Raw genomic sequence first — 25,999 nt, forward strand, 5'->3', positions numbered from 1 at the left:
AACTGTCATGAGCCTTCCATCCATGGAATCTGTTAGTTTCTTGATCTGTTAATGATCAACTTTTTGTGCAGCAGCAACCACAGCCTCCCAATTGCTGTTCAAAGAGGTGCATTGTCTTCCCTCACTGCAAATCTCATGTTTAAGAAGGGCCCACAAGTTCTCAATGGGGTTTAGGTCAGGTGAGGAAGGGGGCCATGTCATTATTCTGTCATCTTTAAGGCCTTTGCTGGCTAGCCACGCAGTGGAGTACTTGGATGCATGTGATGGAGCATTGTCCTGCATAAAAATCATGGACTTCTTGAAGGATATATACTTTTTCCTGTACCACTGCTTGAAGAAAGTATTTTCTAAAAACTGGCAGTGGTTTTGGGAGTTGATTTTAAGTCCATCTTCAATCTGAAACGGTCCAACTAGCTCATCCTTAATTGCATTTTAAAATTTTGGACTTTTCAGAGTCTGTTAAATCACTTTTTTTGCCCATTTTGTCTGAGGTAAAGAAGCTGCCTAATAATTATGCACACCTTGATATAGGGTGTTGATCACTTAGGCCACACCATCCCTCATTACACAAATACACGTCACCTGATAATGCTTAAATCAAATTAGCATTCAAGTTTATATAGCTTGGAATTGGAAAATATGCATGAAAATGACGATAATGTCAAAATATTCACTTGCCTAATAATTGTGCACACAGTGTACTATGACTCCCTTTGGATAGAATAATATAACACAAAAGACACAGACCACATACGGTCAAACACAGATTAAGAAAAGGCATAAACTGTATGAAAGATTGCAGTCAGTCGTTATGTCTGTAACCCAGGTTCCCTGAGTTGCTAGTCCAAACAACGCAATATATTCATAACAAACTGCCAGCTATTATCCTTGATAACAGTTGTTTAAAGACTAAATGTAAAATTGCAGATATGTTGAATTAAGTTGGAAACACTTTCATTCATAGAGGAAATGTATTCCCACAACCAAAAGTTAACTTGTAAATTGTATTACAACCACGCTAGTACAATAATTTAAATATAATTTTATTATCCACGTCATACGCCCATACATGACATGCTCCTCTGTTGTTTGTCTTTGTATCACTAACCATGTCAATAAATTTGTAGGCCTTGTCATTAGTTTTAATCTCAAGTAAACATGTGGTGCAGCCTGAGTAAACACTGTATTGGCTGAAGCAGATCACCTCAGAAAACACTGTTCTGGTTTCATCACTAGGGACAGGGTCTGTCTCTACCTCTCCTTGTATGGGTTTTCCAATAAGTGAGAAAACTACTAGTTGTGATATCTGTGCTGGTTTTTCATGTTAAAGTGCCCTCACCAAGTGCCCTTCTATTTACACAATAATATTGTTTCTGAATAAGGATTTTTCAACAGAGGTTCAGTTCAGTGGTATTGAAAAAAAATTATTGTTGTAGAAACACATAATTTCCATCATATATGCCAGACTCGCACAATCCAATCAACAATGGACAACAAAAGCTCGAGTTAGGGATGATGGAAAGATAAAAGTTAAAAGTTAATAAAATAATCACGTCTTCCCTGAGGTCTCTTTAAAAATAATTTTCCCCTAACCATAACCAAGTGATACTGTGGCTAAACATAACCATTAATTCAAGCTTTATTTGCTTTGAGTGGATACTGTAAGAACATTCCTTATTATGTTAATAGAAAACATTACATTTCTTTCAAAACGTATTTGCTGTTGCAAATAGTAGTGTATAATCATCATTTCTAGGAGATAGGCACACTTTATGTAATGGTGGAAAGGCCAGCAAACTAACTGGTTGCTGCTATATCTCATGGAAACACATTCATTCTCTGCGTTTTTGAAATTTTCTGCTGGCACTTAAGTTCATTCTGACCTATGGGTTGTTCCCAGCAACAGACACAGTGGCTAGTTAGACACTCTACCGCAAGCTGCAGGTGTAGATGGGAAACCGTTACGGACTCTCGTACAGAAAGTCCATGGCATCTCAAGGTCATCGACATTTTACTGCTGCTCAGCAGGTTTTTACATACTATTGTATAAGTTTTACAAATGTATTATAAAACCTGAAAAGGGTGCACATGTGTGATTTATAGATGCTCGCAGCATCAGTTCAGCTGCACTTCCCTTGCTTTGGCCTCCAGCTGTTTGAATCAAAGTACTGTAACCATACTTTAAACTTTAAAATTGACATAATAATCTGTTTCATTGAATCTCTGCTTCTTCGTAGTTCCTGATACCTTCAAGTTTTCAGTGTTTGTCCAATTTGTACTAAATGTTTTCTTATGTAGGATGTTCACCTGGGCCAGACTCTAGCCAGAAATATGATGAATATTATCAGTATTTGATGTAGATATTTTAATTAATTTTATTTACTATTTTATTGTGCTCAGGCTCTGTATGCTGTCCAGCATTTTGAAGTATATGGTTTTGAGGTCAATACACTTTATAATTATATATATATATATAATATAGAATTATTAAACTTTTTTTGTACAAGATGTGCCTCCCCGTGCCCCCCTGCATGTAGCAATCCTCTGAAAACAACAAAGTATCAATATGCGGTTCTGCAATAAGCTAATTTGGGGCAATAATCACCTAAACTAAAATGCATTCTCAAAAAGTACCAGATTATAGAATTTATGCTTTTGACTGAAAATGATGAGAATGAGTTAAAAAAAAAAGTGAGTACATTGAAACAGATTTGGTATGACCAGTCGCCAAATAAACTTGTCAAGGGTTCAAATATCAGCCTTGAACCTTTCTGTGTGAAGTTTACATGTTCTCCACCTCCCTGTGTGGGTTTTTCCGGGTCGTCTGTTTTCCTCCCACAGTCCACCCACATGCAAACCAGGTGGACTGGAGATTATGTGTGAGCATTATTGTCTATGTGTTAGCCTGCCCCTGCAAAGGACTGATGATCTGTCTAGGACGCTCCCCTCCCTTTAACCAATGCATTCTGGGATGGGCTGATGCCCCAGATAGAGATTTACGCAGCTTGTTTTGCCGCCTTTGTGTTTGTGCGTGTCTTACAGTTGAAGACTGCACAAGGTTTCTATTCTGAGCGTAGGAGGTTTTTACAATGTTTTGAGGTTCCTTTCTCCGGACAGCTTTGTCTGATCTTTTTTACGAGGCGTTTTACACACCAGCGCTCTGAGTGAGAGGTCAGGTGTGACGATGAGGTAGTTGTGATTAACTGGTAGACCTTGAAAGGTTTTTGGAAAATGTTTTGAGGTGATAGTGGATGTGTGCTGTGTTCTGTTGGAAACTCCTGCAGAACAATACCATGACAGCCTATTAGTTAATATATAACCTTTTTAACTCCAATAATGAAAGGTCAGTTATAAATCACAACTCATATCAGCATGTCTCATCAAATTAACAGCTGTAGATTAATGTCTTGGTTTGTTGTTTGGATAGATGTTCTCAATAAGAAATCTGTATGTCTGCCAGAGCATGAGAACCACCTGATGTCTACCTTCTTTCAGTTTTACTGTTGGAATGTATTTCCGACAGTAACACTGAAAGAAGGTAGACATCCCATTTTGGTGATAAATGGTATTTGTTTAAAAAATAACATTTCTGGTTTTAGTTATACTGTAATATTGTATTTGGAATATGCAAAGTGCTACCTTATTCCTGTTCTTCACATACTCACACTGGCACATAAAGCACAGGCTGATGTCATATGTTTGCTTTGTTTTGCTAACGAGCATGGGAATTAATCTCTGTTGTTTTAGCTAAGCCAGAAGTGTGCTTCTGAACAAGACAGAGCACACTTCTCCAACCAGAGGAGAGAGTGAAACTGATTTCTTCAACCGTGTAACAAATGGGAGTTGTGAAATCTTGTCCTGGTGGCAAATAGCCTACTACAGTATATGTCAGAGCCTGTGGACCAGCTGAATAAAATCCTAGTGTGATTTCTTGTCACAACATTCACGAGTATCTGAAGCTGATGTAGTTGTAAAGGTCTTCCAATTGGAAAATGTTTGTATTAGTACCAACATACTGTCAGGTTCTGCTACAGTGCTAATAGTGCCTGACAGCGGGTACACGGCTGCAGTCACGTGTCAACATCTGACACGCGAAGCACACTTCTCCCTCCTCAAGCCCAATCCTGCATCTGCGCACCTCTCTCAGCACTCCCCTTGCTTCAAACGTGCCCACTTCCGTCCCGATAAGCAGACCTTATCCCAAACATATATCTGTTCAGTCGGGGATTAAGTGCAGATGCATAACATTTTGGACCATTCCAAGGACCTGAGTCAATGCGTAAACAACTCCTACGCTATGTCAGGGAGATATTTATCTTTGCTCATAGAACTTCTTCAGACAGTGTCAACACTGCTTAGAGGCACAATTACATTTGTAGATGGAAAACTAAGAGTTCTTGTGGAAATACAAGTGTATAATATGAGTAAAGCTGAGAATACTTTTGGGGTCGCAATACTGATAAAAATAACAAACAAGTTCTTATTAAATGAAAATCCTGTGTCATGATGCCTCCTTGTTTTATTTCTAAATCATCATCAAGAGAGTACCATGGACACAAAAAAGATGAATTAATGTATTTCTTTTTCTTTTCTTAGTAACCACAACGCAATCTCCGCGCTCAGGCCACGCCAGAAGATGCAACGAGACAGAGAAGCCCTACTGTGTGAATGGCGGCGACTGTTACTTCATACATGGTATAAATCAGCTCTCCTGCAAGTGAGTTATCTACTTTTTGTTTTTGGAATCACCTTAAAAATTTCAATTCTTCGTCAACCTTTCTTCCTTTGTCTTACAGTCTTAATGAAAGCTCCTTTCAGGACGTTTTTACTCTAGTAAATATTCCAAATGACACATTGTTTTTAATGCTGCTGTTTATTTTCTTGATAGCACTTGATTTCCATTATTCTTTCTTTACAGCAGCAGCAGCAACACATCACAGGAAAATGCTGCCAGTCTGCCTAACAACCTACCTGTTGTGTATTTTAGCACTAATGATGGAGTGAGGCGGTGGTGTGCTCATCCTTTTAAGTCATGTTTAGTGTACAGGAGGGCTGCACATTAAAAGCTTTTTCAAAATGTCATGAGTCACTGGTTTAGTAGTGAGCAAATATTTATGCCTGTTAGAGGCCCCCAGTGCGGTAAATAGAATCATTGCTTACATTTGAGGTCCTTAGCAGAGGGGATCAAGACCTGTGTGTAAAGTGCGCTGGGGGAACCATGTCTCTCAGCATTTTTTTAGGAAGAAAACAGATTGACATTATCACAGAAACAACCTTTTTTTTTCTTTGAGATTTAAATTTCTGTTTTTATTAGACTCGAGGTCAAGAAACAATATTTTGGCACAATGTTCACGAGGAGTTTTAATGAATTTATCATTCATTAAAAAAAAATCTCTGTTTTCCAGAACATTTACAGATATTTACGTGTAAAATGCAGTGATTAGTCAATTGTCAGAAAATCAATCGCAACTATTTTGATAATCGTTTAAGTCACTTTTTAAACAAAAATACCGAACATTTGGTTTGGTTTTCTTAGTCTTTTTTTCCATATTAATATATTTTTGGACTATATGTCGAATAAAACAAGCAATTTGAAAATGTCAACTTTTGCTTTTGAAAATTGTGATGGACATTTTGAGATATTTTCTGACATTTTACGGACTGAAAGATATCAATTAATCAAGAAAATGATCGTCAGATGAATCGATAATGAAAATAATTGTTAGTCTCTAATCATGAAACCTAATAGTATACGTATAACACAAAATATGCACATCATCTCTCATCATGGTGGTCAAATATTATGTTGCATGTTCTGTTCGACCATATGTCATCATAACGTAAGTCCCCTGGCTGGTTTGATATAGGGCTGAAACATTGCCGATGCTTCTGTGCAGTTGGCCCAAGGAAGAATGCTCGACAAGCTATAAGGACACGGCTGCATCAGCCGTTCAATACGCTGTGTACAAATTGGAGGCAGCAATAACTCAATTGCTGCATCTAATTCACTCACGGCCAGGGCATGGGTCCACAAAAGTTTGATAATGCAGCGAAGGCCTGCAGGGATTTGTTGCCCCACAGCCATCTCATTCAATATAGGCCAGGCTTCAGTGGACATTACTCACTGGCTAAACAAGTCCTGCAGACAGCTAGCCCTACTTTAATGCCCTGCTCCTTCACTTTGAGGTATAAACTTTGTTTTGGGGAGATGTAAGGTTAATAAATGACCCAAAGTAAGTAACTTGCTAAAGTAAACATATTTTTTCTGATGATTTACTTCACATAAATTAATTGTAAAAAAAAAAAAAAAAAAAAAAAAAAAAAGGAATTTAGCTTCTTTTGAACTATCAATCACATATTAATAAATAATGTTCACAATAATCACTAACATAAGGATGTCTTTTAGTCTTTTACCATTTAGTTAGATCATATATCTAACATATAATCTACATGTGTCTATATGGTGTGACAATAGAAAGGGAGTCATTATTAATTTCAAAGTTTAATGAACTTTTAGTTTTCAATAATTCTTTTTGTCTCAATGTATTAATCGTTTTAGTCTATAAAATGTTAGAAAAGTGAAAAGTGAAAAGTTTTTTATAATTCCCTTATGCCCTGAATGATTTTTAAATTGATTGTTTTGTCCAACAACCCAGAAGGTATTTACAATGATGTGAAACAGAAAAGCAGTTTCACACCGGAGAAGATAGAACTCAAAATAGTTGCAAATACATTTTCTATCAAACAATGATTGAGTGTGGCCGGCTTGACTCAGCGGGTAGAGATGGCGCACATACTGTATACTTGGAGGTTTATGCCTCGAGACAGAGGTCCAGGGTTCGAATCTGACCTGTGACGATTTCATGCATGTCTTCCCCCTCTCTCTCTCACTCTCCCCTTTCTCACCTAGCTGTCCAGTCAAAAGAAAGGCAGAAAAGCCCAAAAATAATCTTAAAAAAAGAAAACAATGATTGAGCGACTAATGATTTCTGCTCTGTAAAAATGTATAAAATGACATTAGCAGTCTTCATTGAAACAAAGTTATTTCTTCAGAAAAACAGAGCGAAAGCAGAATCATCAACAAGGTACACTATTAACTATTATTAACAAATCACCTCTGTTTTTTCTACTGTATATACACTATAGTATGTAGATGGTCTTGCTTCATGTCTCCGTACACATGGTAAAACTTTCTTTGTTTGCCTTGTAAATGTGTATTTTGATCAAAGAATAATACATAATGGTAGTGATTTATTTTAAACTAAAGATAAAATAGTGGTAATATGGTTTGCAGCTGCACCACTGAGGACATTTGCACGCTCATCGGATTTTTAAATGATGCAGTGACAGTTTATTTCTTTCATCTTTCAGCCAAGTTTCCTTGGTCTAGGTGATGCTATTCCCCAGTTAAACACCATCACTCAGGATGAGTAATTTAATGCTGAATGTTATGGTGCTCCTGGGAGGCGTTGTGTGAAACCAGTAAATCACGAGCATTGACCTTTGTTGGACTGGTGGTCTAGTTGTGACTGTGAGTGGAATGCTGGTGCCCCTAAAAGACCAACTGCTCATCCTAATGGGATTATAATGAGGAAATATGGTTTGGCTCAATACACTTGATGGTAATGATACAGTATTCTGTCTGCAGTTACAAAAATGCATACAAGCTACATGTCAACTTTTCTTGACTCTGATTTCTGTTTCAAACCAGGTGTAAAGAGAGTTGTCCAGTGAAGTTTCCCCATTGAGAAAATCTCCATTACTCAAATTATTCTTTCAGAACTGGAAATTTAGGATTTGATTTCCTCTTGATTTGACTACTTTAACTCCTTGTCCTATGGTATTGGTTATAAAACTGTGACATTTGGAGGTCATGAACACATACCAGGCTCTCAAGGCACCAAGAAAAGAAACCACATTACACACACAGCCCTTACTTGTTTTTTGGCATTTTCAGCTTCCTAGGACTGATTTATTGATCACCTTCAAAGCAGTGCATGGTTTATTCCCAGATACATTCCACCTTTTTGTCCATACAATTATCAAAATTGCTTCTCTCTTCCCCCAAAATGTAAACTAAGGTCAAAAAGCCAATGGTATCATCATTACTTTTTCTCAACATGCCCTTTAATTTACTTTTTTTGATTATTATATATCATTTTATGTTTGTATTTCTTTTATTATTCTATTTTGTAGTTAACTGTGGGTCACTTTAAGTAGTAGTTTTTTGTATCTATTGTTTTCCTTTTTCACTTTTATTTTTTTATATCTGGAAGGTGAAACAGTTTATTGGTTGTTTAATATCTTACCTATATATTTATAGTATTGTTATCATTATTAATAATAACAGTAGTAGTAATTCATTTTTAATTTATTTGAATGGGAATATGACCAGGGGTCCGTTTCAGGAAGGAGGTTTAACAAACTCTGAGTGTAACCCTGATGTCTGAGTTGATTTACCCTGAGATGGGAAACTGAGTTTTCGGTTCCAGAACAGCTGATATGAGTTGGTTCAATCAACTCTGAGTATGTTCACGCGCGTGCACCACCACAATAAAAAGGCAGCATGAATGGAGCCATGATACTACGATTCACCATGGTAACAACCACAAACAAACGGGTCGGCAGAAATACTCATGCGCACATACAGCGAGTTTGAACATGTATTTCGTTAAAAAAGCAAGACAGCGGCTGCTGCTGCAACAGAGAGAGAATTGTTGTGGAAGAAAATTGCTGCTCGAGTCAAAGCGTAAGCATTAACAGTGTATTAATTTCACATTTAATCACAGTTAACTTATAATATTACTGGTGAAAACTGGAATTGTATTACACCTATAATTTCATTTGTGTGCAATCCTGCGGGCGAAAAAGTAAGCTAGGCCTACTACTATATCCCATTCTGAGGCTGCAGCACCATGATCATTAAACAGAACTATAATGTATAATAATTTATTTCTTTTTAATGGCTCTCACTGGTTTGTGTCCAAGGAACAACTACAAAAAACGTTTAAAAAAACGTTTCAGAGCGAGTCACATTTTTCTGACGGCTACAGTGGCTTTACTATTACAGTATGATCCACATCACCAATAAAGTCCGTTTGCAAAAAACGTAATGTGACACAAAGAATCTGCTGGGATGTTAAAGCATGTCCACGGTGGTGGATGTTAGTGATATGAGGACGGATAAGGTAGCCTATCTACATATCTGTAGGTCTGTGAAAAAATGTGGAAATGAAAATACATTTAGTTGGGACTCAATATCATCTCCCGACGTGAACTCTCTGAAGTAATACAGCTTTTTCATCAACGGGATCGTCGGCAAAAGGACATGACATGTTTGACACCTTGAGTTTCTCTCAGTCTCCTCTGACACAGCGTCAGAGGGAGGACACTGAGAGAAACTCGAGGTTTCTTGAAGAAAACCTTCTACCGACCAGGTTAGGCTCACAGACGCATTACCATAGTAACTGACTCTGAGGTTAAGTTACCTCTCTTTCTGAAATGGAAAACCTCATCTCAGGGTTAACAAACTCAGAGTTTTCACTAAACCTGCTTTCTGAAACGGACCCCAGGTGTCAGTCATCACTAATGTTGGGTCATCTTTGGAAGTGAAAAAGTTTCCTATGGTTTCACTTTGTTGTTGCTTTATCTATATGGCTTCACTGTGACATTTAACACTATGTTTGAAAGGATTTACACCCATAATATTTACAGTGCACCTCACTTCCTGTGTTTTCATTTTCATAACACTTGTCTGCTCCTTCCCAGATGTCCGGATGGATACTTCGGCCAACGATGCTTACAGACTGAGCCGCTGCGGTTGTACATGCCCAATCCTTTAAAAAGTATGTCCACTTGATATGAGCAGCTGAGAACAGAGGCTCAGTTGTCACTGGATGACAACCAGCCCCCGACCCCACTCCTAGTTCTCTTCCTCTTTCTCCTTCTCTTTCTCCTTCTCAGGTCAAAACGCAATGAGCTGTGCACTACACCATGCACACGATGGTATCATCCATGGGAACACTCTGCTTCTGCTGTCTGTAGTTGTGCTGTTGTTCTAATTCTCTCTTTCTCTCCCTCCCTCCCTCCCTCTCCCCGTCTTCACTTTTTCTTTCGCATACTCTCCTTTTACTCCACCCTTGCCCTCTCTCTCTTTCTGTTTTCTTTCTCTTCCTCACTCAACCACCACCCTTCTCCTCCCTCTCTTTTTGTGGCTTTGTTTCTTTCCATCAGGTGTCCAAATGACTTTACTGGTGATCGCTGTCAAACCTACGTTATGGCCAGTTTCTACCGTATGTCAATTTCCTCTTCTGTCACTCTGTCAGACTGTCCTCGTGTCATGCGTGCATGCTGGGTGTAGAGAGATTGAATAATTTCCTGTTATTATCTAATAGATGTGTCTGTGCCTCCTCTGATGACTCATTCTCAAGCTGGCATAGTTTAGTAGCGTCTGTTATTGTGTTTGGTCTGCATGTGATATTGTTTGCCCCTTTAACTCGCAGTGTGTTGCATGTGCACTCTCAGAATACGAGCTGATAGTAAGTTTGATAGCAAGAAGTAGGCGGCTGAATTTAGATGCTATGTGAAAGTTGATTCGCACAAAGTCTGCTGCATGTAACAACACAGTCTAATGGCAAAACAATTACTAAAACACTACCTTTATCTCACTTACTAATGATGCTTGTTTATGCAATCAGCTGCAAACACAAGCATGTGTGATCGTATTAGAGCTGACGAATAGAGAGACGGGTCTGAACAATTACCATTAACTAATAGGCATGACAAATGATAAATCTGTTAGGTGGTGCACTGGCTTAACTGGTGAGGAAATGTTTGTTGAGGGCCAACAAGATATGTCATGTAGGATTTCCTCATGAATATATCAGTGTGAAATTGTGATGCCTTTTAATACATGCATCATACGTGCAAGTTATTCTTCACTTTTTTGTTTTTATCTTAAACATAATTGGGAATTTCCTAAACGTCCAATCATTTACAGCAACTATTTTAAAAAGCTAGGGTTCTCACTCTGTGGATCACAGATCCTTTAAGTAAAATATACATCGACATACAGGCGTACATTTCAGTTGCAGAGTCCACACCTGAACATTCTGCAATTTGCGTTTGTTGCAAACATTGCTTCAGAATTAGCGACAAAATGGTGCTCTCACAGCAGTTGTCCTCAGCATAGAGTTAATGTGCTGCGCTGGAGTGCGTGTCAAACCAGCTTTGCCTGGGGTAAGAGAAGCCACCCCTGCACCACTCCACACAGCAACATCTAAAAACACATCCATCAACTGCAATACTATGCCAAAATTAGATGACGCTCTGTGGAAACTACAGCTTGATAGATCTTGCCCTTAAGGTTTTTCGATTTGAAAACCATCCACTATTACATGTTGGTTGATTAGTTGTAAAGAATCTCAAGTGATAATAAAAGGAGTGACCTGGCATGAATGAAACATAAACAACTGAGATTTAATGTGGCTTGGACTCTCTGAAGAGAACATATACCTATATATCTTAAAATGCTCATATTATGCTCATTTTCAGCTTCATAATTATATTTAGAGGTTATATCAGAATAGGTTTACATGGTTTAATTTTCAAAAAGCACCACATTTTTGTTGTACTGCACATTGCTGCAGCTCCTCTTTTCACCCTGTGTGTTGAGCTCTCCGTTTTAGCTACAGAGTGAGGCATCTCACTTCTGTACCATCTTTGTTGGTAGTTGCGCATCCGCGGTAGCTAGGTAAGGACTACTACCCAGTCAGAAGCAGAGTATGAGGGCGTGCCACGCTAGCAGCTAGGCGAGCATTATAACGTGTGTTACAAAGTGACGCACGTTTGTCACGGAAGTAAAGGCTGGACTACAATAGAGCTGTTTGGAGCAGTTTGTGAACAGTGTCTTCTGTTGGAGATGGTAAGTCCCTTTGGGGTGGACTTTGGGCTTTTTAACTTTGTAAACCTATAACGTGCACAAAAAAGATATATAACACAATAAAGGAAAGGGAAAAAGCATAATATGAGCACTTTAATAATAAAGGAGTAAACACAAAGTCTATAATTCATGTAAGATAATAGCAAAGAATCTTCTGGTATCTTACTGCATCTTTGTCAGCATCCTGTCTTTGCAAGCCCATATGGTTGCAATTCAATGTAACATTTACAATTAAGTTAAATAACTAACTGCATCTGCTTTTGGAGTTGCCTGATGTTGCTTACAGAGTCTCATCCCTGTAGTTTACTTGTAGAGCTTACACATACTGTTTGTTGTATGTTGGCTCAGAGTACAATGTGAAAACCCCCTTCTTAACTACAAGTAATTTCATCTCACATTAAGTCGTAATGCACTGTGCTGAAATTACTTGTTTTTTGGCAGACAGTGGTGTGTTGGAGCTCTTTTCCCTACACTCTTTTCTGCATTCTGTCTTACTTCAGTGCAGCTGTGCGACTGAATCAAGGACAGCATTCATTTCCAGTTCTCAACCAGCCACATTACTGTAACGCAGACCAGGCTTTGATTACTTTGTTTACATGCGTATAGGTTCAAATCAATTACCTGACTATTCATAGGCTTAAAAGAAGATTTAAAAGAAAGACAAAACAATCAGACTAAATGTGCTCTGTCAATGAAGACTCATCATTTTGTATTTAAGGCATCACCTCTAAACTTACAGTAATTAAAGGGTGTAATTTCAAATAGAAAAGATTAAGCCTCCTCTCAGTGTATGATGTAATATTATCTCATTGGTTCAAAAATGCAGATCTATAGCAGAAATCAGGTTTATGAAAGCCACATTCAGACATGATAGAGTTGCTGGATGTAGCCTTTAAAGTGAGCTTTGTTTTCTTGGCAAATGACTTAGCAATCGCTAATGGCCTCTCACATATTTCACATTTTCTCTTCTTAATTAAGGAAAATAAATCACATTTTCTCTCAAAGAGCAGGCACATGCACACACACACACACACACACACACACACACACACACACACACACACACACACACACACACACACACACACACACACAAATCCATTCCATACTTAAAGACCCGCCTCCTGGAGGGGCGCCTCCCATCCCCAGGAGATACCAAAGAGAAGGAGGATGGCTTCTGCTCCTCAGCCATAAGGGCTTGGCTTAACAAGAGCATGTTTTCATAAGAACAGCTGGGAATTGCTTCAGAAAGTGCACTGCCAGAGATATGGACTCAGCTGGCTGGTGCAGCCTCCCTATGGCCTCACTCTGCCATATAATATAAAGTCCAACTATAATTCTTCTTTCTGGGTGATTATTCCGATACTGTACAGATACACTCCTTCTAACTTGCCTGTTCATGTGATGGGTGTGTTCTGGAGATGACAGTGTAGCGTTTTCTAGAAAGCAGAAAACTAAAAGCACAGGTAATCTTGGCAGATGACACATATTTCCACCCATACAGCAATAATGAGAGTGGCTATGCGCCTAAGATGTCCTATTCCCATTAGGAGATTTTGTTTGGATATGTAATGAAATTGCACTCTGCAAAACTGAAACCTTCAAAAATCACTTTCAAAATGTAGAAGTGAGGTGCCTCCTCTGAAAGCAAGCAGACTGTGTTGAGACATACAGTAGATAGAAACATAAGAGGAAGATCCAGAGTTAAACTCAATACATGTTGTAGTTTGATTATATTAGACATAAAAATCAAAAATCTAAAATTGTAGTTGTGTAGCTGTTTTGTGTAGTGTGGTTTGAAGTGTGTGTTGCATGCTGTAAGTGTGTTCTTGCCTTTGATGTCACTGACTGCGTCATGCTGACAATTACTGACAAGTGTTTGTTGTCTCCGTTGCTGTATTGCCTATTTTGGTTGCTCCACTATATGTTAGAAGGTGCCACTCTCTTAACCTGGTCTTTTGTTTCTTTTTGTTCTTCTTCCAACTGTCAACCCTCTGCAATGGCAGAGCATCTTGGGATTGAATTTATGGGTATGGAACAATCCATTTTTCTCAGTCCTAGCATAGCTACTAAATAGATGTCCTTCGTTTTGACTTGCTCCCATTCTGTCTGTTAATCATATCGTCCCTCGATTAACCAATCAATCTCTCGACCGATCATACCATAACTCATTATAATGACAAACCCTCAGCCTATGCAACTGCTCATCCATCAATCATTAACATGGATGTCATCACCTGCACCTCTCATACATGTGCAATGGAAAGTAGAACTATTAATTAACTTAGGTTCTGTCTCACTCACAGTAGCATATTTTCCTGACTGATTTTTGGTTTCTCATTCCATCTGTAACAAGCATGATATATCATGTTTTTAGTTACCAGATGTCTTTCCTCAATCTTCAACTCTATCCAATCATTTTAGTCTCTAGTGTCTGTCTTTTCCTTTGATATGCAATCTCTTTCCTTTTATTTATGTGTGATCTTGTCCATGTTTCTTGCATCACCCCGCCGTAAGCATAGCTGAAATGTAACTTTGAAGTATAAAATATATACCTGTGTTACTGGTTTGAATTATCCTATAAGGACTACATGCTGTGATGTGAGCATGCAATGCTATATTTAGAACCTACAGTCATGTTTTTCTTCTATCTGCCCCTATCTATCATCATCTATCATCCTCCTTCATTGTTAGCTCTTGTTTTCTGCTACTTTTTCCAGAAAAGTGCTTTAGTGGTTGAAAATGTAGAAAGAACGCTAAAGGCGTTTTTTCACAGGTCATGTAATTATACAAGTACATTTAAGTGCTGGATCATGAGGACATTGTGTTGTTATACCAGCACCAATATCATTTATGAATATGATTTATTTACGGTGTCAGAACCTTGACACAAATTGGTATGCCGATGTAAAATGGCTCCTTCAGATAAAAGGACTACAAATTCAATTCATTTTTATTACATTATTTATCAGGGAACACACATCTCTTTGCTCCATCATTTTCTCCAGGGACACAAAGAGTCTACCTCAACCTCACGCAAGCTCTTCTCTGGATAAACAAAAAGCACCAGTCAAGATATCTCCAGTTTCATATTTATTTATATTTCCTTTCAAAATTCACTTGTTCATAAATTATTGTAAAATAAGATCTTATAATTGTGCTTACTGAATGCCTGAGCAGATGAAGACTTCTATGAGTGAATGAGATTGTTGATCAAGATCATGCCAAATTTCCAACATGCTATACTGCAGTTTGCAGGTTCTACTCGTCTACTTTTAGAGAATACAGTTGCTTAATAGATCAGTCTAACTCTTGCTGAGCCCCTTCCCCCACCCACAGCGCCTTACAGGCGGCAACAGCATCTGTTGTATTTGTGATTATGTGCAAGGAAAGGTTTGACTGTGAAGTGAGTTGTCAGGGAAGGGAAGATGAAGCTTCATACTGCTCAGGATTTAGTTGAGTAGAAAATGTAGAGTAGAAAGAAATGTAGATTTAAAAATGTGGGAACCTGCACTTTCAAGACACTAATTTTTTTTTTCCTGTTATTTCTCTCTCTGTGTGGTGTGTGTGGGTGTGATGTTGACAGAGGCAGAGGAACTCTACCAGAAAAGAGTCCTGACAATCACGGGTATTTGTGTGGCTCTGTTGGTGGTGGGCATCGTGTGTGTGGTTGCCTACTGTAAAACCAAGTAAGTGCTGCTGATAAATGGATCAGCTCATGTTGCCTTTCCTTTCACATTTCTATCACCACTTGCATTTTATTAAAGAATAACTGTATACTCAAGCTGCTCACATACTTTTTGCAGCACCTGTAATATGCACCATAGGTGGGAATAATAGATTACTGTGTTTACCGTCTTCAAATGTAGTCTTTTTATATTGCAGATACAATTGTAAATATACAGTAGTTCTTACATCAAGTAAAAAAGGCATAATGTTCAATCACTACTTAAAGCATAAAAAAGGGCGAGAGAGAATGACCAAGATTTGCTCAACAGAAAACAAAGAAAGAAGATGCACAATCATCTGCGACAAAACATGTGTCCAGAACATCCCAATCGTAACCTTGCTAATGGACCCAATCACCCAGGACCAGGCCCAGAGGAAATCCCTATGGTAGATGTGAGTTTCTGAAAGGATTCCTAACATTATTAAAGTAAACGAACACAGATGTACACCAAAAGGTTTTTTGCTTAGTTACATAGTCAAAGCTTGTCTTTTTTTCACATTTTTTCATCTGCCAAATCCATTTTCCCCCACACAGTACATATCAAAGAATATCCCTGCAACTGAACGAGTCATACGGCCTGCAACAGAGGGATCGCTCCCTGCCAGTCATGCCTCTTCCAGATCTCACAACTCTTCCACACGAGCCCATTCATCAACTCACAGGTGAGCATGCACCGTACAGTATGTGTGTTTGCCTTCATGCCTATCACATTCAGCACTATCATCTTCTATAAAAATCTCCCCCAAAGCGATTGATTCATTTGGTTAATTGGTTAAATTCTCTGCCTCTGGAAACAGGAGAATCGATGGGTAAGCTTATTTTTCAAAAGGCATACTTCTTTAAAAAAAAAAAGAAAGGATAGAAAAAAAGAATCACACTGGGACACGCTGGGGTGTTCATGTTAACACCTTTTTTTATTTGTCAGACATGAGGAACGAACATGGAGCCTGGAACATTCTGACAGCATCCTCTCTGACTCGCCGGGAATGATGTCATCACCCGTGGGGACCAGTAAATGCAGCAGTCCTGCGTGCATGGAGGCACGGGCCCGGCGCGCTGCACACTGTGGTTACTCTGACCCTCATCGGCCGGGCCTGCAGTATGGAGACTCCTTTGACTCGCTGGGAGACTCTCCGCACAGCGACAGGTGGGAAACAGGCCTGTGTGGTGGATATGGCACTGGGTTTGTCCTTAACATTTTGAGAAGTTTCCTCTCTCTGCTGGTTCTCTCTCAGCCTCGAGAGGCCAGTCAGGGCACTCTGAGAGACACAGTGGAAACTCACACACAGCAGGCATGATGATGAAATACGCTAAGGTAGGCAAGAGTGAAAAACAGTGCTTATTTCAATTGGGAACTCTGTGCATAGAGCTACTGTAGCATTATTCCCTGGCCAGTATGTAATTCTGATTGGCTAAAGCAAAAGTTCACTTTAGTTTTCCTTAAGGAACAATGTGACATTTTGGGAAATACACTTATTTGCCATCTTGCCCAGAGACAATTTGATCTTTGCGTCACAGAGAAAGGTCCAGGATGAATTTAGCCTAGCATAGCACAAAGACTAGAAGTAGAAAGAAGCCATTAGATGGTCTGTCAGAGGTGAGGAAATATGACTTTCAAAAACTCCAAACCTGTTTATCTTTGTCCTGCGCCTGTTTCCGTACTGAAGGCACAGAAATATCAATCTTCTCATGTGACTCTGGGCAAGATGGCAAACACGCATATTTCGAGTGCTCATTTAACACGAACCAGAACTTGACTGCTCAAACGCCATTGATTCACTCTAAATAATGTGCTTTCAGGTCTTCCACGTACTTAATGTCACCCATGGCCTGAATTTGAACTTGCTTTTTGAAGGTGCAATATGTAATACTGACGATAGTGTTTAAAATAGTTCCTGCAGTACGAATTCAAAATACTGGAGAGAGTTGTCTCCCCTGCCCCCTCCTCCCCAGACTCGAAGTTCACGTTGGTTGCCAGGCTGAGCAGCATCCACAACAATGTTGCTAGACGCTTGTCTCACATAGCCAGACATTACTCCACAGCACAGCAGAGTAGCTAACGTTAGATGCTGGCTATATTGACAGTCATAAAAGCCCGTGCTCACGTGGAGCTCTGTACCCAACTGACAGACACACTTTTTCGGCTTAGAATTACCGTAGGAACTGCTAAAAATCCCACAACCTCGCCATCCTCTCCACACGCCTAACAGACACACTTCCTCGGCTTAGAATTACGATAGGAACCGCTAAAAATACCACTACCTTGCTGTCCTTTTCCACCTGACTGAACACACTTTATTGGCTTAGAATTACGGCAACAATCGCTAAACACACTGCAAACTCAAGGTTCTCTCTTTCCGATTTACAGCCCCCCTCTCTTGGCTTCAAATAACTCACCGTTGTCGGCTACAACCGCTGAACAGGCTACACGTTGTAAACAGCCGTGGCTGCTTGCCTGGTCATCCGGTAACGTTAGCAGTTAGCAGGGTTAGCATGGCAGCGTTAGACAGGACCAGTCGGGATCACTTCACTGGCTGTGTCTCAATTGTTTTTGCGAGTAACCAACTCTGGTACTCTAGCTATATAATTCAATGTGAGTAGCTACACAAATGTTGAAATGACATAAAATGCCTGTCCCTAGTAGCTGTGATAAATTAGCCTGAAGCTAATGCTTACCTGTTCAGAAGGGAATTAGCCAACTCTGCGTCCTTTTGGGCTCTAAGCTGTCTCCATCTTTCAAATACATCTCCAATATTTACCCAGATGGGTTTGTTATGTCTCTGGTCACGCAACTATTAGAAACATGCCGGGTTTTTTTGTCGGGTAAAATCAATCTCCGTTGATTCTGTTTGTTTGTTTGCTGCTTTTATGGCTGTACTAACCTTACAGCTGTAGCGCGCTGGGTTTACGTTTTTACAGGTGTATCTGGTAACCCGGCCCTGGTTCCCGTCACGGAACGGAAATTTCAAAAGGAGAAAATACTGGCATTAGCATTGTCAGAAAAGATAGTATTTTAACTTAGCATGTTTCCTTAATATCTGATGACGCATTGGGGTCATTTTTTTTATTTATTACAGTAAATATATTACATATTGGACCTTTAAGTGCCTATACGATACACCCCCTGCTTTTGTAATAGGGTCCAATAGTGATCCTCCAAATCCCAAAATGCTCTCTCTGCTCACTGCTCATGTTTTGAATTCCAACACATTTCACAGCTAAGCATCCATAACTCAACAAGCCTGCATTAGCATTTAGCTCAGAGGACATTTGGGAATATAGGAGCACTATTGGGCCCTATACTAAAATTATGGAGTGTACGTTAGCATCAACACAACACCCATAAAAACAGTTGGTTAGGTATTTTTGCTAAAGGTACACATATTTTTTGAGGAAAGGCCCATTTAGGTAGAGGAAGTCTGTCTTTGTTGAACCTGTAATTGAAGACCCTGTGTTTAAGGTTTGAAAAAAACATGTTAAAGTCACCATACATGATGTCGTCCTTTCCTTTATAGCTTATACACAGGCCCTCATTCACCTTTGTTTAAAGTCTTCAGAACCAGTATTAACCCAATGTCTTTCTTCATGGAACCTTGATTATTCTCAGCATCAGCCAATCCATTTCAGATGGGTCATCTTTAGAAAAGATACCATGCGATGATAGCTCAATGGATGCTACTGTAAGCAGTAGGCTTGACGAAAAAGTGCCCAGTCAGTCAAACCACATAATATCCCGTGGACATTTAGATGGTAGACTCTCACAGAAACTGAGCTAAGGTGGCCACAAAGCAGACATACTTTTTCCTGAGACTACTTTTAAACAGACTAAAAGTAGTTGGGCTTTGTCATAGCACAGCCCAAGTATGCTCTATTTAAATGTGCAAAATGTGCACAGGATGCATGGATGAAGCTGCCTTTTCTGTCTCATAGACAAAAAGTGGATAGGTCAAATGCATTAAATATACATTTATTAGAAAAAGGTGTGCAGTTTAGAAGCAAACCCTGGATCAGTGTGCATAGTGACCTCAGATCATCTGCAGCAAAGGTGTAACTGGATGAGCCAGTTGGTGCCTGCCTGCCTTTTGGCTGCACAATGTCCCATAAGCTATACAGCTTTTAAGTACATAACATTCAAGCCAACAAAAAGCACACTTAGGACCAGATGTTGACTCACACACCTAACACAATAACTCATGCCTGCTATTGCTGAAAAAAGCTTACTTAAAGTGTTGATTATTCAAATCAGCGCATGTCCAGTTTAGGTCAAACTTTACAACAACTGAGCCAAAATGAAAGTAATGGAGCAATGTCTTTATAACTGCATTTATCCGTTAAGTATTTTAAAATTCCCAAAACGACATGACTGACAGTGTGTCCAAATCCAGCTGCTGGCTGCAGCAAAAACGTAAATATATAAATTACAAGACTATGCAATGCAGGCATTTGAGCTCTGAAGAAATAGGCTAGTATCTAAAGCAAATGATCAGTGCCTTTATAAATTGTCAAAAACGAACTGGACAAGATGTGTCTTGCTTTGTATCTGCTTGAGCTCTAAGGTATCAACATTGCCAGCATACAACAAGCATGTATGCACAAATAGCACTTTGGCCAAGAAGTTGTTATGCAGGGCCAGATTGTATAACCAATATCCCCTCAGAATTATTCCAGGTAACAAGCACCTCATCCATCATGGTGACAGCTTCTGTATTATCAGCGGAATCAGCAGTGTAGTGGGAATATCTCAGGCTTGTGTCTCACATGGCATGTTGTAGTTTCCTCAATGCAATGAACAGTCAATACAAACACTCTGATCCACAGTCAGTGATTTATAAGTTGCTTTTCAGATGTGTTGACTAAAGCCTGTTTTACAGTTCTGCGGAGGCTCCACGCAGAGCTTTCGCCGTAGCCTACGTAAGTGGCCTGATGTTTATACTTGTGCGCTGGTGTGTGCGTCGATCTGGCATGTTTTTGTGTGTGGGGAGTGGGTGATAGAGCGAGGGAGAAGTAAGAGAGTGACGGCTCTAAAGTTCATAGTGAGAGAAACAAAGTGTCTCCCCTGTGTTTTCTGACCAAGGTGGGAAATCTGTAGCAGGAAAAGTTAACCCTCTCCTTGATTTCATGTTGTTTATGGAGAAGGAGAACCAGGAAATGAGTCAGGGGAAATGCAACGCTACCAAGCAGCAGCTGAGCGACGTGCATCGCTGCGACGTGCATCGCTGTGACGTGTAGTTACATTTTTCGAGAGGTACATGTCAGGCTATCGACTTTACTATTTCTACGGACTAGAAGAAGAAGAAAAAGGTAAACAACGGCAGAACTGGCAGCAGCTTTGACGTCAGTGCTTCGATTTGATTCGATGACCTACTTCGTCGGATCAAGCCTTTCATTCGCCATTAAAAAAAACTCATCTTAACCCAGTAAGTTTACAAGAGAGACTTGCGGTCACTCTGAGAGTCCTGGCATCTGGTTGCCCAGGAGCTCGTTCATGCTTCCAGTTTCCGCTTTGTCGCGCGCCGCTGAAAAAAATAGAGTGGTGCGCGCCCTCTGGTCGCATACTCAAAATCCTGGCGCGCCAGCGAGATCTACGTCATTTTGACGCCACATTCGCGCGTGCCAGCTCGGCTGCGGCGACTGTAAAACAGCCTTAAGAGTCATCCGTGATTCTGCATCGTCACGAACCTCCGCATTGACTTCAGCATTCAGCTATGGTGCCCACATGGCCATGGCACATGTTTGAACAAAACTTCCCAAGATAACCACTGTAACTATGAGTCCATTAAAAAATTATACAGGATGGATGAAGTTTCAGTAGGTTGAACCATAACATTACTCAAATGTGCAGAGATAAGGAGCTGCTTAAGGTATGGGAGAGGATTAGGAATAGTACGGTCTGCATGATGATCAACCTATAGACCGAAGGGCAGCCAAAACAGCTGCTCCTGCCCGAGGTCCTTAGGCTGGGCTTTGACTTTGAACTGCCTATACTGTATACAGGTGATCGCAAATGTTAATGATAAACTGTAATTCAGTTAAGCAGTGAATGATTCTCTTAACATGTCTGTTTAGACTTCAGTTCATGTCTGAATTCTGAATCACTTTTGCAAATCATCAGCATCAACCAATAGGATATTAACAAAAGATGTGGATCCAGAATAGATCCCTGGGGGACACAGGAAAAATTGCCAATGAAAGACCTTAAGATCATATAGAATTTTCTCAAATAGATCATTATTTTAATTAAATGTCAATGGACATTAAAAAAAAAGTACAGTCATTATGCCCAGTGTGCAAACTATCTCACAGAAGTTCAGCTCAAGAGAAAATCTAAGTTAAATCGATGTATGTTGAATTGAATATTTTAGTGCCCATTTACAGCTAGTAATAGTAGTACAACTAGTAACTTGGCACATAAGGTGCAGTGTTCATTCAGTTAACATAATGCCTGTTAAACATTCAGACTGCTTTCTGTACACTCCTCTTTTTTACTTCTGTTCTTTGCTCTTCTCTAATTAACTATTTACTCCCCTCTGTATTTACTTCAGATATGTGTCAGCCCTGACGTCACCAGCCCGCCTCTCCCCAGTGGATTTCCATTACTCATTGCCCTCACAGGTGCCTACCTTCCAGATCACATCCCCCAATGCTAGCCATGCCATGTCTCTCCCTCCTGCTGTCCACAACCCCTACCCTCTGGAGGATGACCAGCCTCTGCTGCGCCGCTACCAGGTGCCCCTTCACGATGCCCAGTGCCAGGAGCCCTACCAGCAGCAGCGTCGCACCTATCTAAATGACAGCAGGGGCAGCCTGCCCTCCAGCCCCTACCGGCTGGCTAAAGAAGAAGACTATGAGACCACCCAGGAATATCTCTCCTCTCGGGAGCAACCAAAGAGAAGTGGATCCAGTGGAACTGGTAGCCGGCGCTGGCGGAGATCCAGACTGAATGGCCACGTAGCCCCACGTGGATATGAGGCATCTCGGGACTATGGGTCTCGAAGCTGCCTAACAGATAGTGAGTCAGAGGAGGACGGTGAGAGCACGCCCTTCCTCAGTATGCAGAACATGAATGCCGAGCCCTCCACCATCTACAGGCCGGTGGACAGTCGGACTTCTCACTCATCGGGGCGGCACAGTGGGCATGGGAACATGCCTACAAGACTTACACACTCACGCTCCAAACCGGACAATACACCTCATTAGAGTGAAAATGAATCAACAAAAATCAATATAGTATAGACCTGCATCTATAAGAAATATTTTTATTTTATATAACTGACAGATATTCTAAACAAATGAAATATTTATTTTCATTTTAGCAAAAGTTGTCTACTAGTTAACAGCAAAGACTTTTTTATAGGGAAAACTCTATTTATATGTACATTTTGATTTACAGCATAAAAAGATGTGCCAGTTTTTTCACAACGTAAAAAAATAGAGTAATATTGTGGTGCCTTTTGCTGTATGCCGATGCCAGAGGGCCAGTGGAGGTTTTTTGTAGTCTTTCTTATATGGACGCCTCATTTTTTATACACGTTTATGTTTTTTTTTCCTCTCTGGTTTACTGTTTTACTTTCTTTCCAAGTTGCATTCTTTGAGGAGTCTAGCCCCACTGGAACATAACCCCTTCCATGTCACGCAATATAAACCACTTCAACATAAAGTGTATGTTTACATTAATATGATTCACCTGTAGGGTTTATGATTTGGGTTCTAATAGAACGGCTGATAAATACTAAGTAGATCCTTTTTTCCCTCTGACTAATGTCTAGTGTGTGTGTGTGTGTGTGTGTGTGTGTGTGTGTGTGTGTGTGTGTGTGTGTGTGTGTGTTTCTGTGTGTGTGTGTGTGTGTGTGTGTTGTGTGTGTCAGTTTGCCAGTTTGCTTGCATGTGTTTGTGATTTTTAGATGAATTTCATTGTGTGTCGTAATGACATCAAACGTGTGGGTCTACTGGTGTCTGAAAAAAGAGTGTCTCAGAGGTTCACAGAATAGTGCTTTATCAGAACAGTGACCCCCAATGTAGGTGGACAGGTAAGGCTGCTGTAGGGTTGTATGTTATGCAGGTCATTGCTTGATGTGTTTACAGCTATTCTGCCCCTTTCTTAGCCTGCCCCAAATAAAGGGCATCACAGTCCCTTTTTATTTCCCAGCAGGTTTTCCTCATGTTAGTCTGTTATGAGGCCAACAAACACTGAGCCGCTTGGCACAGGGGGACCCCTGCCATCAGAGGTGATGGCAAAACAAAAAGATTGCATCTGTTTTCACTCAACTCAGCCCCTAATCCCATGTTTTAATCATCCTTCTGTGTCCATTCTGTTTTTGTAGCTCGTGTTAAAGCCCACACTCAGTACTTCCTGTCTCAGGATTTCCACATGCCCCCTTACCCCCTCCACTTTAAACCCCATTTACCCTCGTCCTCAACTTAAGGTCTACCTAAGACTATGGTTCTCAGATAATAAAGGCCTAAATGTTAACATACAGCCTACCAGTTTCCTGAACACCCCCATACAGAAAGAAGGAAAGCCAAGTGGAAGCAGCTCAGTGGAGAACAGTGCAGAACATACTAGACAATATACATGAAAATAGCTGTGAAACTTTGGAGGATCATACAATGCAAAAATATGCAAACTTTCTATTTTGCTGTTTGATTACATCATTTTCTAAGAGGTGACCGTAGTGTGTTGTGTGTGGGGAAAAAACAATGTGATCCCTATAGTGTAGAATGAAATAACATGATATAAATGCATATTTACATGAGTTAGTTTTTAAAGCCATTATGCAGCCATCTATAAAGTTGTCAGCCTTTCTTGTTCACATGCTCGTTTCCATTGAATGACTGTCCATGAATTGTTTTATCACTTGACTTAGACCGCTCCACGTTACATGTACACTTCCAAGTAATGTCAAATAGCATCCGGGTAGTGTCTCCTCCAAAAGTACTGTGTACTGCTTTGTCTTGTTGAAAGAGCTAGTCATTTCAAATTTACTCCGTAAATGATGATCATTTTTAAGCTAAACATTTAAATCCCCTGTCCTCCACTGAAGGAAAAGTAAATATTTTAAAGGTAATTTAAGAAATGTCAAACCCGTTGAAAGTGACTCAGTGAGAGAGAACAGTTGATGTTTCATCACTGTTGGTATGTTTCTACTTCTCGTAAAAAAACAACAACTTGTATGCTGAATTATCAGATTATTATTGGTTAAAAAAAACTCTTAAAAACATTTATCTGCAATTCTAACTGCTATATGGTAAATGCACAGTGGTATTGTTGTAGAGAAAGGTCTTTGGTTGTCACAGCTCATTTGCAGATATTTCATTGAGTTTCTCACATCTGGGTCTAATTTTGTATGTCTGAAAAATGCAAAAGAAGACAGTGCTCCTCTATTTTAAATGTGAGACTCCCTTCACTTTGCCAGTCCTCTCACCCAACTGAGATGCTACCAGGCATGTCCTGCCAGTCTCTTCTGTTTAATTTTATGACCCGCCCTCCCCCGCCCCCTCACCTGACCCCAACCTCGCTTGAAATGTTTAAACACCTCTCCTCTGCATGTCCTTGTGGTCACGGTTAGATGGGTGCATGGTAAAAAAGCAGCAGAAAATTATTTTCCAGTCAGTGAAAGTGTATTTCATTTAACATTCAGCAATAAAAAAGAACCTTTCCCCCATGTCATTCCTGAAATATGCTAGGAAAAAAAAGAAAAAAATGGGAGATTGTCATAGATTGTAAAATAAAATGAAAAATGAATCCACCTGTTCACATGAGAAAATAAATCTTTATTCATATCATTTTATGATGTAGTTATTTCTGGAGAGAGCATTGCTCTGCATTTTGGTTGATCTTTTATGTTAACGTTTGACTCATCTGGCATACGATACATGGTGTGTCTCAGGAGTACACACATAACATCTGATATATGTTTAATATAGCGATTGGGGGGGTTTAAGATCATATGGAGACTGTCTCTGAAGTCGTAGCTCCTACAGTAAGTGCCAGACACGCAAGGCACACATCCTGCTTGAGAGATGATCATTGGTTCATTATATAACTTTTAAAAAGTATGGACCTATCCTCATTAAAAGAAAAACACTGAAAGCTTTAAGAACAATAATCTTAATCAATGTGTGCATGCATTTATTATACAGGTCAAGATTTAATGTTACATTTTAGCTTGTAGTTTCTGAGTTGATCAGATACCAGTACACCAATGATTTAGTTTAGCTTCTGCATTAGCATAGATACACCACTAGATGGTGGCACAACAGCACGATTCATAGGACGCACCAAAAGAGTTCCCCTTTGTAAGACATGAGTGGTATCCTGTATTGTGTAC

The 25,999-nt window shown here is 39.8% G+C and overlaps 1 protein-coding gene across 5 annotated transcripts in view; it reads left to right on the forward strand.

Moving 5' to 3' along the window:
* nrg2a (neuregulin 2a) overlaps positions 1-25,413 on the forward strand; it is a 77,542-nt gene extending 52,129 nt beyond the window's left edge. For 2 of the 5 annotated variants that reach the window (XM_036008697.1, XM_036008698.1), the window contains exons 4-11: positions 4,597-4,717; positions 9,769-9,845; positions 13,948-13,971; positions 15,528-15,630; positions 15,940-16,063; positions 16,206-16,333; positions 16,597-16,818; positions 22,214-25,413. In XM_036008697.1, the coding sequence (XP_035864590.1) occupies positions 4,597-4,717; positions 9,769-9,845; positions 13,948-13,971; positions 15,528-15,630; positions 15,940-16,063; positions 16,206-16,333; positions 16,597-16,818; positions 22,214-22,868 (1,454 nt within the window). In that variant the 3' untranslated portion in view covers positions 22,869-25,413. Of the gene's footprint in view, positions 1-4,596; positions 4,718-9,768; positions 9,846-10,233; positions 10,293-13,947; positions 13,972-15,527; positions 15,631-15,939; positions 16,064-16,205; positions 16,334-16,596; positions 16,819-22,213 lie in introns of all 5 variants that reach the window. The other 3 variants (XM_031319930.2, XM_031319932.2, XM_031319931.2) reach the window with 3 other exon arrangements.
* Positions 25,414-25,999: the final 586 nt, after the last annotated feature.

This window comes from Sander lucioperca, chromosome 13 (genome assembly GCF_008315115.2).
Source record: "Sander lucioperca isolate FBNREF2018 chromosome 13, SLUC_FBN_1.2, whole genome shotgun sequence".
NCBI lineage: Eukaryota > Metazoa > Chordata > Actinopteri > Perciformes > Percidae > Sander > Sander lucioperca.